General features: G+C 40.4%; 1 protein-coding gene across 3 annotated transcripts in view; it reads right to left on the reverse strand.

The window, feature by feature from the left end:
• The window catches only part of LOC142220379 (uncharacterized), a 195,253-nt gene that overhangs the window by 49,760 nt on the left and 129,343 nt on the right, over positions 1–16,150 (reverse strand). For all 3 annotated transcript variants that reach the window (XM_075289482.1, XM_075289500.1, XM_075289491.1), the window contains exons 5-7: positions 4,607–4,892; positions 4,356–4,468; positions 4,096–4,285 (exon numbers count right to left, since the gene is read on the reverse strand). In XM_075289482.1, the coding sequence (XP_075145597.1) occupies positions 4,096–4,285; positions 4,356–4,468; positions 4,607–4,892 (589 nt within the window). The remainder of the gene's footprint in view (positions 1–4,095; positions 4,286–4,355; positions 4,469–4,606; positions 4,893–16,150) is intronic.

Here is a 16,150-nt window from a genome sequence, read left to right on the forward strand (position 1 = left end):
GTGGCCGCCACAATACCTATCCTAACCTAACCATCGTTCAAAAATGTTTTGGACACTCAGCGTGCAAGGTAGACATGCATAACTGCGGCTACCTTGAAGATTCTCAAGATCACTCAGAACCAAAGCCAAAACCATAAAGGATTGTGACGTTTGAATTAAGGATGGAGTATACGATTTAGTAGGAGCAAATGATTAGAAGGCAATTCATCAGGACCTTTAACTTTTGTTGCTCGGCGAAACATTGGCTTAGGATCTCACCGTAAATTGAATATTGGGAGCTTGCAATGGAATATTCCAGCATCAAAAGGTATAGGTCAGGATAGGGTAGGTTGTAGAGAGGAGTCGGATTTCTCTGTCTCGTCGCATATGACATACATCTAAACCAGCAATCGGCTTGTTGTGTGCTCTCGTTTATAATTATAACCTCATGCGTATTTCAAGAATTCTGTGCTTTCGGCAAATTTCTTAATTTGTTCTCCCTTCAATCGGTTTAAATTTTACAATGTTTTCGACTCCTAGATGACCCCAACATATATGCTGTAAATGCTGGGCAGTGACACAGATAATGTTTAAGTGTCTCTTTGGTGCAAGTGTGCACTGAGGCCCAAGTCCAACTATCCCGTTATGATTCCAATAGCTCTACAGATCGTACTCCTACTCTCCTTCAGTAGTTCTCTTGTTTTATCTTCATCGAGATATCCCCATACGATCTTCGTGGTCCTTTCGTGGACTATTTCACTGTTCCACAGCTCTGCATGTGCTTGCTTTTCCTACGCTTCTAACTCGGACCGGCTTGGGGTTATTCAAGCTTACTTCCTCAGCTTCTCTGGCTTTTATCGTTAGGTCATTGACTTGCCCGTTCCCATCCACCTCACAGTGGGGGTGGGGAGATATGTCCAAAACAAGTTTTTCATATAAAAATTTTTAAGATTTGGATGGAATTTTAAATTTTTTGGGGGTGGTTACGAATTAAAGTCCTTTTCGCTCAAGGACGTTTAGTTTGGGAGATATGGCAAAAAAAGTTTTTCATAGAAAAATTTCAAAATTTTTAAGATTTGGATGGAATTTTAAATTTTTTGGTGGTGGTCACGAATTAAAGTCCTTTTCGAAATTTCGTATAACCAGCTGGCTATCGGTGACAACATTTACACTTAGTGGCCTTGAGTTTGTGCTGAGCCATTTTATACACACTCCGTAATCGCTCTGATTTCTGCTTGCTGAATAGTTGTATGGTCTGGCAAGCGAAAGGAGATTTCGGTGCCAGAATTTTCGAAGTATACTCCTAATCCCGTTCTATTCCCCATCATCGCTCCATCTGTGTAAAAATTGTTACCATAAGGGGTAAGGGTTCCGTTAGACAATGATTGTCTCTCCGTTTCTATAGGTATACCATCATGAAGTATTTCTAAATCAGACGTGTCTCCTATCGTCACCTCAATTATCCTCTGATGGTTTGATTTGTTCCCCATTTGATACCATTCTCCCATCATCTTTAGTCTCATTGCTCCTAATCCCGTTCTATTCCCCATCATCGCTCCGTCTGTGTAAAAATTGTTACCACAAGGGGCTTCAGTAAGGGTTCCGTTAGACAATGATTGTCTCTCCGTTTCTTCAGGTATACCATCATGGAGTATTTCTAAATCAAACGTGTCTCCTATAGTCACCTCAATTATCCTCTGATGTTTTGATTTGTTCCCCATTTGGTACCATTCTCCCATCATCTTGAGTCTCATTGCTGGCATGGCTGCTTCACTTTTTATATGTATCTCTATAGATAGGACGATAAGATTCGTTTCTAGCGCTCTAGTTGAAGTTGCCCTCATAGCATCGTTGGACCCGTTGCAGGTTTTCTACGTTGTATTTCTTCTCCATCGATATCCACCATGCACCCGATGCGTACGAAGTCGCCATAGGTCTTATTACGCTGACATTTTGAAACCATAGCGACATTTTTGTTTCACTGTAATGTGTAACGCCGTTCGGAATCGGCTATAAATAGGAGGTCCCTTGTCATTGAGCTTAACATGGAATCGGGCAGCACTCAGTGATAAGAGAAGTTCACCAATGTGGTATCACAACGGACTGAATAGTCTAGTCTGATACATCGGGCTGCCAGCTAACCTCACCTAACCTAACCTAACCAAACCTATAGCGACATTTTGGTGTTACGGTCAAAATTTGGTCAAGGGAAAACGCGTGTAAATCGGTGAAATCGTTTATTTAAAAAATCAAATTAAATTTCTTTTTCAAGTTCAATTAGTATAAAATTCAGGAAAAATATTCAGTTAGGCTTTCGCTTTTCCAAATCCGAATTGCCGGGCCTCACGCTTGACACCTGCCATCAGATTTTGTACAGCCACCTTGTCCACCTTCTTCGCTGCAGAAAGCCAGTTTGCCTTGAACTGCTGCTCGTTCTTAGCAGTTTTTTTGGTCTTCTTTAGGTTCCGCTTTACAATAGCCCAGTATTTCTCAATTGGGCGGAGCTCTGGCGTGTTGGGAGGGTTCTTGTCCTTGGGAACCACCTGCACGTTGTTGGCGGCGTACCACTCCATGGCCTTTTTACCGTAATGGCAAGATGCCTAATCCGGCCAAAACTGTACGGAACAACCGTGTTTCTTCAGGAAAGGCAGCAGACGTTTATTCAAAAACTCTTTCACGTAAATTTCTTGGTTGACAGTCCCGGAGGCCATGAAAATGCTGCTTTTCAAGCCACAGGTACAGATGGCTTGCCAAACAAGATATTTCTTTGCGAACTTTGACAGTTTTATGTGCTTGGAAATATCTGCTACCTTTCCCCTTCCTTTTGCCGTATAAAACTCCTGTCCCGGAAGCTGCTTGTAGTCGGCTTTGACGTAGGTTTCGTCGTCCATTACCACGCAGTCAAACTTCGTCAGCATCGTCGTGTACAGCATCCGGGATCGTGCTTTGGCCGTCGTATTTTGTTTATCATAGCGATTTGGAGTCACTACCTTCATGTAAGTCGATAGTCCGGCTGGTTTTTGGCTCGATGCACGGTTGTAGATGATACATCCAGCTTATTTGTGGCATCTCGGAGAGAAAGGTTAGGGTTTCGCTTGAAACTACCGGCAACTCTCTTTGTCGTCTCAGCGGCTTCCAGTTTTCGATTTCCACCCGATCCAGACTTCCTGGCTTTCGACAAACGTTCCCCAAACACTATAATTACATTTGTAACGGTTGATTTGGCAACTTTTTGCGACTTTGCCAGCTTTGCGTGCGAGTAGCTCGGATTTTCGCGATGCGCGAGCAAAATTTTGATACGCTGCTCTTCTTGCTTGGACGGCATTTTGACAACTGAAGAGTGAATTCCAAAATCACAATAGGAGCAACATTCTACACACACACACACACCTTCAAAATAAGGGGTGTTCAGGTTTTTTAAATGCAAAATTGAAAGAAATACGTCAAGTTTATATTGACCAAATTTTGACCGTATCACCCTTTACCCCATGTAACTTCTCTTATTTTGGTATGATACAATCCACAGCTTATCCATCTATTCTTAGCATATGGTGTATGCAGCCCCGTAACGCCTGGTCTACCTTATACTGGTCTAAGGATTCGATAAGTGCATCTGTCCTTACATTGTTGAAAGCTCCTTCAATGTCCATACATACAGCTAATGTGTACATCTTGGCGTCAAAAGACCTATTTTCAATATTGTACACCATACTATGTTTTTGGAATGTTACTCTTTATCATGGTGTCTACGATGCGTTCCATGGTTTTGAGTAGAAATGATGTAAGGCTGATCGGTATATAGGATTTTGGTACCGCATAATTCGCTTTGCCTGGAATAAGGTACCACCTAAATTTTAGATTCAGAGAAAAATTCTAGAATCCTTCCTATATGGAGGTTATGCATTGGTTGATTGAGGTTTGCAGTGAGAAACTAGAGGTTCTCACTGCAAACCTAAAGAAAAGTTTCAACAAAAGACAGGTTTCACGCCACTTCACTATTATATGTTAGAAATATTGGAGATTACAAAGAAAGACCCTCTTTATCAAAGAGATTGTCTGATGTGAAACAATTTGTTAGTGACACCATGATCATCATATCAATCACTTCACACTTACCATCTCAACAATGCGTTCATTATGATCTCGATTTTGTGACTCAACTTCATCTTTAATTTGTTCAAATTCCTCGTTTGATTTGAGCGTGGTAGGCGAAGGAGTAGGAGCTGGTTGGCCATCTGTCATATCACGAGTTTTGGCCACTAATTCATCATTACGTTGCTTTAATTTAATCAAAGCAGCTTCCATCCTATACAAAAAAAATTAAGAAACATTGGCTTTAAATTATTCCTTAAACATTTCTGAAAGTGGGTAATTACTTTTTACTGGTTTCCACACTCTCCTTCATGTTCTCCGTGAGGAGTTTGGCCACCTTAGTTAGATTGGTATTTTCCGTGCGTAAGGCCTCATTTTCCTCTTCCAAGTGATGTTGCTATGGTCATATAGAAGAAGAAAACAAAACATAATTTATTATTTCAAACAACAATGGATGCTTCGTCTAGCTTCCAACAAAATGGCGTCCTGGAGTTTGTTTTTGATTCTACGCTGTCCATATCTTTGGTTAACTTACATTCTCAATAAGTTCAGCTGTTTTTTCATTGGCTTCATACAATTGCAATTCAACAGAATTCATTGAACTTTTCAATGCCATAAATTCATCGACCATTTTCTCCACCAACTCACTGGTCAATGGTGTGGCCAGGGTTATGTCTGCCTCAATAATACTTTCCATTTCCGAATTGGCAGCCAGGGTAGGCAAAAGTTTCAATAGTTTTGATTTGAGACTTTGCGAGCAGAAGACAGCATTTGACATCGTTTGTTGACGTTCTTGCAAGTGTTGCAACTCCTGTGAAAGACTGGACGAAAAAATAAAAATTAGGAGTGTATTATTACACAACTAAATTGGTCTGATATAGGAATACATGGATAGCATGAAGAGATTCGAGTTTCAGCACTGCCATAGCTAGGAACTTTCTCTGGGGGCGAGCAAAGCCATTCATTTGCGATGAGTCGAATTGACTTTAGGTTAGGTTGAAGAGTGGAGTCGGATTTCTCCGTCTCATGTTATATGACCCTAAGCTAGCAATCTGCTTGTTGTGTGCTCTAGTTTATAATTATAACCCATGCCTCTTCCAAGAATTCTGTGCTTTCGACGAATTCATTGATTTCTGTCCATTTTACTCCCTTCAATCGGTTTAAATTTGGAATTTTTTCGACTCCCAAATGTTGGGACCTATATCTTGTAAATTCTGGGCAGTGACAAAGATAATGTTCAAGTGTATCTTCGTTCCCTCCACATGTCCTGCATAAACTATTATTTATTACACCTATACGGTACAATTGTGCCCTGAGGTCCTATAGCCCTACTGATCGTACTCCTACTCTCCTTCAGTAGTTCCCTTGTTTTATATTCATCTGGATCTGCCCATATGATCTTCGTGGTCCTTCCAACTATTTCACTGTTTCACACAGCTCTAACAGGTTGGCTGATAAGTCCCCGGTCTGACACATAGATGGCGTCGTTAGTATTAAATGCATATTATTTTTATATAGTACCAACCTTTAAATGATTCGTGTCAAAATTTGACGTCTGTAAGTCAATTAGTTTGTGAGATAGAGCGTCTTTTGTGAAGCAACTTTTGTTATTGTGAAAAAAAGGAATTTCGTGTTTTGATAAAATACTGTTTTCTGAAGGGAAAAATACGGTGGAAGCAAAAACTTGGCTTGATAATGAGTTTCCGGACTCTGCCCCAGGGAAATCAACAATAATTGATTGGTATGCAAAATTCAAGCGTGGTGAAATGAGCACGGAGGACGGTGAACGCCCGAAAGAGGTGTTTACCGATGAAAACATCAAAAAAATCCACAAAATGATTTTGAATGACCGTAAAATGAAGTTGATCGAGATAGTAGAGGACTTAAAGATAACAGGAACGTGTTAGTCACATCATTCATCAATATTGGGATATGCGGAAGCTCTGTGCAAAATGGGTGCCGCGCGAGCTCACATTTGACCAAAAACAACAACGTGTTGATGATTCTGAGCGTTGTTTGCAGCTGTTAACTCGTAATACACCCGAGTTTTCCCGTCGATATGTGACAATGGATGAAACATGGCTCCATCACTACACTCCTGAGTCCAATCGACAGTCGGCTGAGTGGACAGCGACCGGTGAACCGTCTCCGAAGCGTGGAAAGACTCAAAAGTCCGCTGGCAAAGTAATGGCCTCTGTTTTTTGGGATGCGCATAGAATAATTTTTATCGATTATCTTGAGAAGGGAAAAACCATCAACAGTGACTATTATATGGCGTTATTGTAGCGTTTGAAGGTCGAAATCGCGGCAAAACGGCCCCATATGAAGAAGAAAAAAGTGTTGTTCCACCAAGACAACGCACCGTGCCACAAGTCATTGAGAACGATGGCAAACATTCCTGAATTGGGCTTCGAATTGCTTCCCCACACACCGTATTCTCCAGATCTGGCCCCAGCGACTTTTTCTTGTTCTCATACCTCAAAAGTATGCTCTCGCAGGGAAAAAATTTGGCTGCAATGAAGAGGTGATCGCCGAAGCTGAAGCCTATTTTGAGGCAAAACCGAAGGAGTACTACCAAAATGGTATCAAAAAAGGTCGTTATAATCGTTGTATCGCTCTTGAAGGGAACTATGTTGAATAACAAAAACGAATTTTTACAAAAAAAATGTGTTTTTCTTTGTTAGCCCGCCAACCTGTTACATGTGCTCGCTTTGTCCATGCTTTTAACTCGGATCGGGCTTGGGGTTATCCAAGTTTACTTCCTCACCTTCACTGGCTTTTATCGCCAGACCATTGACAGGCTCGTTCCCCACAGTAAGCAGGCAGGAGTGGGTCTTTATTATATTTTTTCATACCAAAACTAGTCGTGATTTAGCGGTGGAGTGTGGCCTAAGGTCCAAGTGTCCCGTTATGATTCCTATAGCTCTACTAATCGTACTCCTACTCTCTTTCAGTAGTTCTATTATTTTATCTTCATCTGGATCTCCTCATATGATCTTCGTGGTCCTTCCAACTATTTCAGTGTTTCACACAGCTCTACATGAGCTCGCTTTACCCATGCTTTTAACTCGGATCGGGCTTGGGGTTACCCAAGTTTACTTCCTCACCTTCCATGGCTTTTATCGCTAGGTCATTGACAGACTCGTTCCCATCATCCCCACAGTAAGCAGGCACTCAGATGATTCGAATGGTGCCATACTCGGAGTAGGAATTTTTTATATTTTTTCATTTCAAAACGTGTCGTGGTTTTCATTCCAAAACGTGTCGTATTGGAAGTAGTGGAAGTGTGCCCTAAGGTCCTGGTGTCCCGTTATGATTCCAATAGCTCTACTGATCGTACTCCTACTCTCCTTCAGTAGTTCTCTTGTTTTATCTTCATCTGGATCTCCTCATATGATCTTCGTGGTCCTTCCAAATATTTCAGTGTTTCACACAGCTCTACATGTGCTCGCTTTGCCCATGCATTTAACTCGGATCGGGCTTGGGGTTATCCAAGTTTACTTCCTCACCTTCCCTGGCTTTTATCGCTAGGTCATTGACAGGCAGGTTCCCATCCTCCCCACAGTAAGCAGGCACTCAGATGATTCGAATGGTGTCATACTCGGAGTAGGATTTTTTTATATTTTTTCATTCCAAAACGTGTCGTGATTTACCCGTATTGGAAGCAGTGGAAGTGTGCCCTTAGGTCCTGGTGTCACGTTATGATTCCAATAGCTCTACTGATCGTACTCCTACTCTCCTTCAGTAGTTCTCTTGTTTTATCTTCATCAAGATCTCCCCATATGATCTTCGTGGTCCTTCCAACTATTTCACTGTTCCATAGCTCTTTTCCCACTTTTTTAACTCGGACCGACTTGGGGTTGTCCAAGATTACTTCCTCAGCTTCCCTGGCTTTTATCGCTTGGTCATTGATAGGCTCGTTCCCATCCACCCAACACCCAACAGGCACCCAGATGATTCGAATGGTGCCATATTTTTGCATATTTTTGCCATGGCTCGTATAGCCATCTGGCTATCGGTGAAAACATTTACACTTAGTGGTCTTGTGTTTGTGCTGAGCCATTTTACATACTACGAAATAGCTCTGATTTCTGGTTGCAGAATAGTTGTATGGTCGGGCCAACAAAAGGAGATTTCGGTGCCAGAGATTTCGAAGTATAATCCAAATCCCGTTCTATTCACCATCCTCGCTTCGTCTGTGTAACAATTGTTACCATAAGAAGCTTCATGATTGTCTCAACGGTATGAGAATTTCAAACTCGGTCGCTAGCGTTTCTTCAGGTATACGATCATGGAGTACTTCTAAATCAGACGTGTCTCCTATCTTCACCTCAATTATCCTCCGATGGTTTGATTTATTCTCTAGTTGGTACCATTCTCTCATCTTCTTGAGTCTCATTGCTGCCTCCCTTTTTATCTGTATCTCTATAGGTAGGACGTATAGAATCGTTTCTAGCGCTCTAGTAGAAGTTGAACTCATATCCACGCTTATATCAAGACAAGATGTCCGTTGGACCCGTTGCAGGGTTTCTACGTTGCATTTCTTCTCCATCGATGTTCAGAATAGACTTTGGGAGTGAAATAAAGGGTGGTTAAATTGTAAGGGCCCATGTTGAATGTGAACCACACCTAAACGCCAAGTTTTTTTCCGAATTTTATTTGACATTTCTCTATTTCAGACTTACTCAATTTGAACCATGGAGAGATACACAATCCAACAACGTGTTAAACGGTTCCAAGAAATGGCAACAGTGAATGATCAATTTTCGAAGAAAAGCATCTTCAGTGAAGAGGCACATTTTCACCTCAGTGGATTCGTCAATAAACAGAATTGCCGCATTTGGGCGAATGAGAATCCAAGAGTGACTGTCGAAAAACCAATGCACCCACAAAGAGTGACTGTTTGGTGCGGTTTATGAGCTGGCGGCACCATCGGGCCGTATTTTTTCCAAAATGAGGCCGGTCAGGCAGTTACTGTGAATGGTGTCCGCTATCGTGAGATGATAACGAACTTTTTATGGCCCGAATTGGAAGATATGGATGTGGACGATATGTGGTTTCAGCAGGACGGTGCCACTTGCCACACAGCTAACGAAAAAATGGCTCTTTTGCGCAACAAATTCAATGGCCGTGTTATCTCACGTAATGGCGATGTCAATTGGCCGCCAAGATCATGTGACTTAACACCGTTGGACTTTTTTCTTTGGGGTTATTTGAAAGAAAAGGTGTACGTCTATAAGCCAGCAACAATTCAAGACCTAAAGGATGAGATAATTCGGCACATTAACGGCACAGAACCTCCATTATGCCTCAACGTCATCGAAAATTTGGATCATCGGATGAAGGTGTCCCACCGAGGTCGCGGCGCCCATTTGGCCGATATTTTGTTCCATACATAATTGAGTAATACCAATATATCATAATAAAATAAAATTACAATAATTTCCTAAATGTTTTATTCAAAATCAACATCGGCCCTTGAAATTTTAACCACCCTTTATTTTTCCTACATCTCAGTTATAACAATGATTGCTAATATTTGATAATTCAGTAAAAATCTGACGCCGGAAAGACCTGTCCTGGCAGAGAGGGAACCCAGAAGATATAATCGAGGGTAATGACTGACACACCGTTGGATCGAAGATGGACGAGACTAGTCGCGGACCACAGCACAGTCCTGCATGCAGAAGCATAGGCTATAATGGAATGCATTAAATGACTTAGTGAACGTGAACATATTCACGGATATCCGAAAGTTTAAGTGAATATAGAGAACACAAAGCCCGTTGAGGCTAAAATGAATAGGCACTGGAGAAACATAGACCAATGTGGAACAGTGAAACGATCGGATGAACGACGAATTAGAGACATAGAGTTGAGGTCACATCTGCGGCGAATGAGAGTCGCGGAAGATCGATAATGTAGGACGTGTTGTTGTCATTGCCATTCTTCCAGAACCTGGCAGAAATACGGGCGATAAAGGAATGCATTGAATGGCTTAGAGTACAAAAAAACTGATGCCGGAAAAACCTGTCGTAGCAGAGAGGGAACCGAGAACAGACTGTTCTGTTACAATAAAGGGTGATACGGTCAAAATTTGGTCAAGGGAAAACGCGTGTAAATCGGTGAAATCGTTTATTTAAAAAATCAAATTAAATTTCTTTTTCAAGTTCAATTAGTATAAAATTCAGGAAAATATTCAGTTAGGCTTCCGCTTTTCCAAATCCGAATTGCCGGGCCTCACGCTTGACACCTGCCATCAGATTTTGTACAGCCACCTTGTCCATCTTCTTGGCCGCAGAAAGCCAGTTTGCCTTGAACTGCTGCTCGTCCTTAGCACTTTTTTTGGTCTTCTTTAGGTTCCGCTTAACAATAGCCCAGTATTTCTCAATTGGGCGGAGCTCTGGCGTGTTGGGAGGGTTCTTGTCCTTGGGAACCACCTGCACGTTGTTGGCGGCGTACCACTCCATGGCCTTTTTACCGTAATGGCAAGATGCCAAACAGTACGGAACAACCGTGTTTCTTCAGGAAAGGTAGCAGACGTTTATTCAAACACTCTTTCACGCAAATTTCTTGGTTGACAGTCCCGGAAGCTATGAAAATGCTGCTTTTCAAGCCACAGGTACAGATGGCTTGCCAAACCAGATATTTCTTTGCGAACTTTGACAGTTTTTATGTGCTTGTAAATATCTGCTACCTTTCCCTTTCCTTTTGCCGTATAAAACTCCTGTCCCGGAAGCTGCTTGTAGTCGGCTTTGACGTGGGTTTCGTCGTCCATTACCACGCAGTCAAACTTCGTCAGCATCGTCGTGTACAGCCTCCGGGATCGCGCTTTGGCCGTCGTATTTTGTTTATCATCGCGATTTGGAGTCACTACCTTCTTGTAAGTCGATAGTCCGGCACGTTTTTTGGATCGATGCGCGTTGTAGGCGATACACCCAGCTTATTTGCGGCATCTCGGAGAGAGAGGTTGGGGTTTCGCTTGAAACTACGGGCAACTGTCTTTGTCGTCTCAGCGGCTTCCGGTTTTCGATTTCTCCCCGATCCAGACTTCCTGGCTGTCGACAAACTTTCCCCAAATACTTTAATTACATTTGAAACGGTTGATTTGACAACTTTTAGCGATTTGCGTGCGAGTAGCTCGGATTTTCGCGATGCGCGAGCAAAATTTTGATACGCTGCTCTTCTTGCTTGGACGGCATTTTGACAACTGAAGAGTGAATCCCAAAATCAAAATAGGAGCAACATTCTACACACACACACCTTCAAAATGAGGGGCGTTCAGGTTTTTTAAATGCAAAATTGAAAGAAATACGTCAAGTTTATATTGACCAAATTTTGACCGTATCACCCTTTATTGGATTGAGAATGGGAGAGAGGACGGAATTGGATGAACACCGCACAGTTCCTGCAGAAGCATGGGCTGTAAAGAAATGTATTAAATGTCTTAGAGTACATGAACATATTCACAGGTAGACGGAAGGCTTGCATTCATTGCTATTATGGTGCAATCAAGTCTAAACATCACGGAATAAGAGGAAACCTAATCTAACAAATGAACTGTCCATAGAGAACGCAAAGCTACGAGGGGTGAATGAATGGACACTGGAGATACATAGATTGATGTGGAACAGTGCCACGGTCTGAAAGACGGGAGTCATGACTCCTTCAGTACTTTAGCCACTTCTGACCTGCTTTCAGAAATTGGCCTAGATTAAAAATTGGGAGTTAGTTACTGAAGGTGTTATGACATGGGGGCAAATCTACCCTGCTTTCAGAAACTGGCCTAGTTTAAAATTTGCGAGTTCGTTAAAGACAGTACGTTAGAAAGACAAGTGAGAGCGCCAAACAAGCAGTTGACTGGCTTAGGTAGATGTCAACCGACATGAGACAGGGAAACCGGGATCCTCTATTCCACCTAATCTAAACCAATCTGTTCGAAACTAATTTAAGCTTAACTTCAGGTGACCAACGCCCCTACTCTCTTTCACTACTTTCACTACTTTCACTGTCACCTTTTTCGATCGTGCCCGTATTCCACAGTTTTTTAGCCAGCGTGGAAGTTATGGATTATCCGTACTCATACCATATTCCTATTATGTAATTCTTTAAGTAGTTCACATTTTCCAACGCTGGTTTCATCGCATTCCTGCGTAAAAACTAGCAAGCAGATGAATATTCCTCTACAGATGTAAATTTTTTCCTGAGTTAGTCTGGTTTCAAGTAAGCAGACGAATCTAGGGATTCTCTGTTATCATCAGTTTCCAGATTCTATTCGGGTGTCCAAATAATTTTCTACTCAACCCTCCAACGTACTCGCTATTCCACAGAGCTTTATTTGCTCTTTCGTAACGCTGGATCTAGGGCTCTAGAAGATCAACCCCTACATTCCTGGATGGTTGTTGGTGACTTAGATAGTTATTGCACTAACAAACCAGGCACGGGGATCAGAGAGTATTAAGAAAACAAGAGATCGAAACTGTCAAGCGAAACTGCGTCAGTAGGTGGCGTCATGAGGAAAATTTCTCTAATATCATGCAGTTTTTGTCGGCGCTTCTCTCGGCGTCACCCAGTTCAGTTCTCTACCGGCCTTATGAAACGTAAGACAAATAGGATTTAGAACCTACTTTGTAGTAACAAATGTTCTTTTATATAAATCTTTTCATTCTACTAAATTGTTTGGCAGACAATTTGAAATTATAACTGCCGATGCCTTTATAAATAATTTATCAAAACAGCGCTTAGACCGCAACGTCGGTAATAAAATACCAAAGCTGCAGGCATTGTGCGACATCTACACGTAAAGACAAAAAACGTTTGGAGAACGTGTACCGAAAACGTGTTTCTTTTGTTAGTTTTTTGAAAAAAAAATCGTTTGTTACACAATTTTTATTTTTTCAATAAAAAAAAGTTATTTTTGAAACAACAACACAGTCAGTTCAAAATTTAATATACTACAATGTAATATGGAACATTTTTTCGGAATCTTCCGAACATATCTGGAATATATGTAAAAAAAAACAAAAAAAACTTTGGTCGAAGCAGGGATCGAACCCACGACCAAGTCGGACGTAGCAACCACTGCTCCACGGTGCCGAACTAAATGTTTGTTTCTGTTAAATAAACTTTGTTTATTCGGTTCGTGGGCGCCGCAAGCTATGCTATATAAATATAACTTATGTGGATATTTATCTATTGATGACCATAACAGGTACATAGCTCAGTGGTTAGTGTGTTGGCTTACAAAGTGCATGGTCCGCGGTTCGATTCTCCGTCCAGGCGAAAGGTAAAAAAACATTTATAAAATCGTATAATTTCTTCTAAATTGTTGGTATTACAGGAAAAGGTGTTAAGAACTGAAAAACCTCGTGGATGTGAGAAAGATGTGAGGGAAAATGCAATTAGCAATTGATAGCTTTTGATAGTTTTAAATGTTTTATTGAGACTAACTAAAAATATGTACAAAGCATGGGAAAATCAAAAGTAAAGTACATTTAAACATTCATGTTGCCAAGTATATATATACACATATTCTTAACATTCTAACACTCCTCCTCAACATGGATGTTATAGCAAATGAATAAACAAAAAAAAAATACTTAAGATATTCCAATTAAATTTACAAAATGATTATGTTTTGTCCGACTTAGATTCTTGGTTAAAATATCGGCCACCATATCTTCAGTCGGGCAATATTTGAGTTCAACTTCCTTGTTTCGAATGACTTCACGGATGTAATGGAATTTTACATCTATATGTTTGGAGCGATTATGGAAAACAGGATTTTCTGCTAATTTTCCAGCGCCTTGATTATCGAAATTTAAAATTTCTGCTTCCCCAGAATCATAACCAATTTCTGCCATCAATCGCTTCAAATATGTTGCTTCTCTTGCAGCATTTGACATCGCCATGTATTCGGCTTCAGTGCTACTTAGTGCTATAGTCATTTGTTTCTTGCTCTCCCAAGATACGGCACATCCGTTCACGAAAAATATATATCCTGTTGTTGATTTCCTGTCTGTTGTATCGCTTGCCCAGTCTGCATCTGCGTAACCTTGAATTCCTTTCTGACCAGCTTTAAATATTAACTTGTAGTTTTTGGTTCCTGCTAGGTATCGGAGAATATTCTTGACAGCAGTCAAATGCTCCACATGAGGATCCACATTTCTTTGGGCAAGTTTGTTGACAGAATGCTGAATATCAGGACGTGTTGTAATCGAAAGATAAGTCAAAGCCCCAATAATCGATTGGTACTCATGTTGATTTGTCTTCTTGCAATTTTTGTTACATCCTGATTGATATCCACAATTTAAAGGTATATAAGAAGGTTTACAGTCGCTCATACCACATTGTTCTAGGATATCTTTTATGTACTGTACTTGACTTAATTTTATAGGACCTGTCGGGGTATCTCTTTCTACCTCCATACCAAGAAAATGTTGCAATTTTCCCTTGTCACTTATGTCGAAATATTCTGCAATATTTGATTTCACCCTCAAGATTTCTTCTTCATTTTTGCATGCAATAATAATGTCATCCACATATACAGCAATTAAAACGGTTTCTCCGTTATCCTTCTTGTACAAGCATGGCTCACTTTCACAAGGAATAAATCCTAATCCTTTTAATACAGAATCCAATTTATTATTCCATGCTCTACCAGACTGTTTCAGTCCATATATTGATTTTTTTAGCTTAAGAACTTTCTCGTTATCACTACTAAATCCTTCTGGCTGCTGCATATATACATCTTCCTGCAAATCGCTATTCAAATAAGCAGTGCTTACATCAATTTGATGTAAATGCATCTTTTCTTCTGCTGCAATAGCTAAAAGCATTCGTATAGTTGCGTATCTTACTACCGGTGAAAAGGTTTCTTTATAGTCTAATCCATACCGTTGACTACAACCTTTTGCTACCAAACGAGCTTTATACCTCTCGATATGTCCATGTTTATCCCGTTTAACTGCAAAAACCCATCTGCAACCTATAGCTTTACATTTTGGCGTCAAATCAACGACATCCCAGGTCTTGTTTTTCTGCAAGGCTTTGTATTCCGTTTTCATAGCTTCTTGCCAATTTGCAGATTTTTCACTTTCTAAAGCTTCTCGGAATGATTGAGGAATATTTTCGGATACTATTTTGTTTAATTTATTATAAACCTTTTTTGGTCTACCTGGTTTTCCAGACCTAATAATTTTTGGCCTACCGGGTCCAATTTTAACATGTTCATTACCTTCTGAACTGGAGTTATCATCTGCTGTATTAAAATTTTCCTCTCCACAACTGTCACTTCTAATTGCTCGTATTTCATTATTTCCACTTGTATTCGAATTTTCGTTTTCATCTCTTTCAATGTCAATTTCGTATTGATTTGCTTGCCATTGATCCAAATATAGCGTAAGACAATCCTTCTGAGGTAATACTTTTTCCTCAACATTAAATCTATTTTCATCGAAAATAACATCTCTGCTTTCTATTACCTTTTTATTCTCTTTATCATACAATCTATATGCCTTTGAAACTAACGAATATCCCACCATAATATATTCTTTTCCTCTCTTGTCAAATTTGGCTTTCTGGGATTTATTCAAAGCTACGCAATAGCACCCAAAAGTTCGCAAATGTTTCACATTGGGTTTCTTATCGTGCCATATTTCATATGGTGTTTTGTTCATTAATTGCTTGCTTGGGCTTCGATTTCTTAAATATGCGGCGGTCATTATAGCTTCAGCCCACAGAGAGTTTTGTACACCTGCATGTATCATCATGGTCCTTGCCATTTCTACTAAAGTTCTATTGGCACGTTCTGCCATTCCATTTTGTTGCGGTGTATACGGAACAGTAAGTTGTCTAACAATGCCACAATTCTTTAAATAATTGTCAAAATCCGTATTTATGTACTCTCTTCCGTTGTCACTACGAAGGATCTTAATTTTCCTACCAGTTTGATTCTCAACTAGTTTCTGGAATTCTTTAAATTTTGGAAATACTTCATTTTTTGACTTTAAAAAATAAACAAAAATTCTATGAGATTTTTCATCAATAAAAGTCAAAAAATATCTTGAACCTCCTACAG

This window comes from Haematobia irritans, chromosome 1 (genome assembly GCF_050003625.1).
Source record: "Haematobia irritans isolate KBUSLIRL chromosome 1, ASM5000362v1, whole genome shotgun sequence".
NCBI lineage: Eukaryota > Metazoa > Arthropoda > Insecta > Diptera > Muscidae > Haematobia > Haematobia irritans.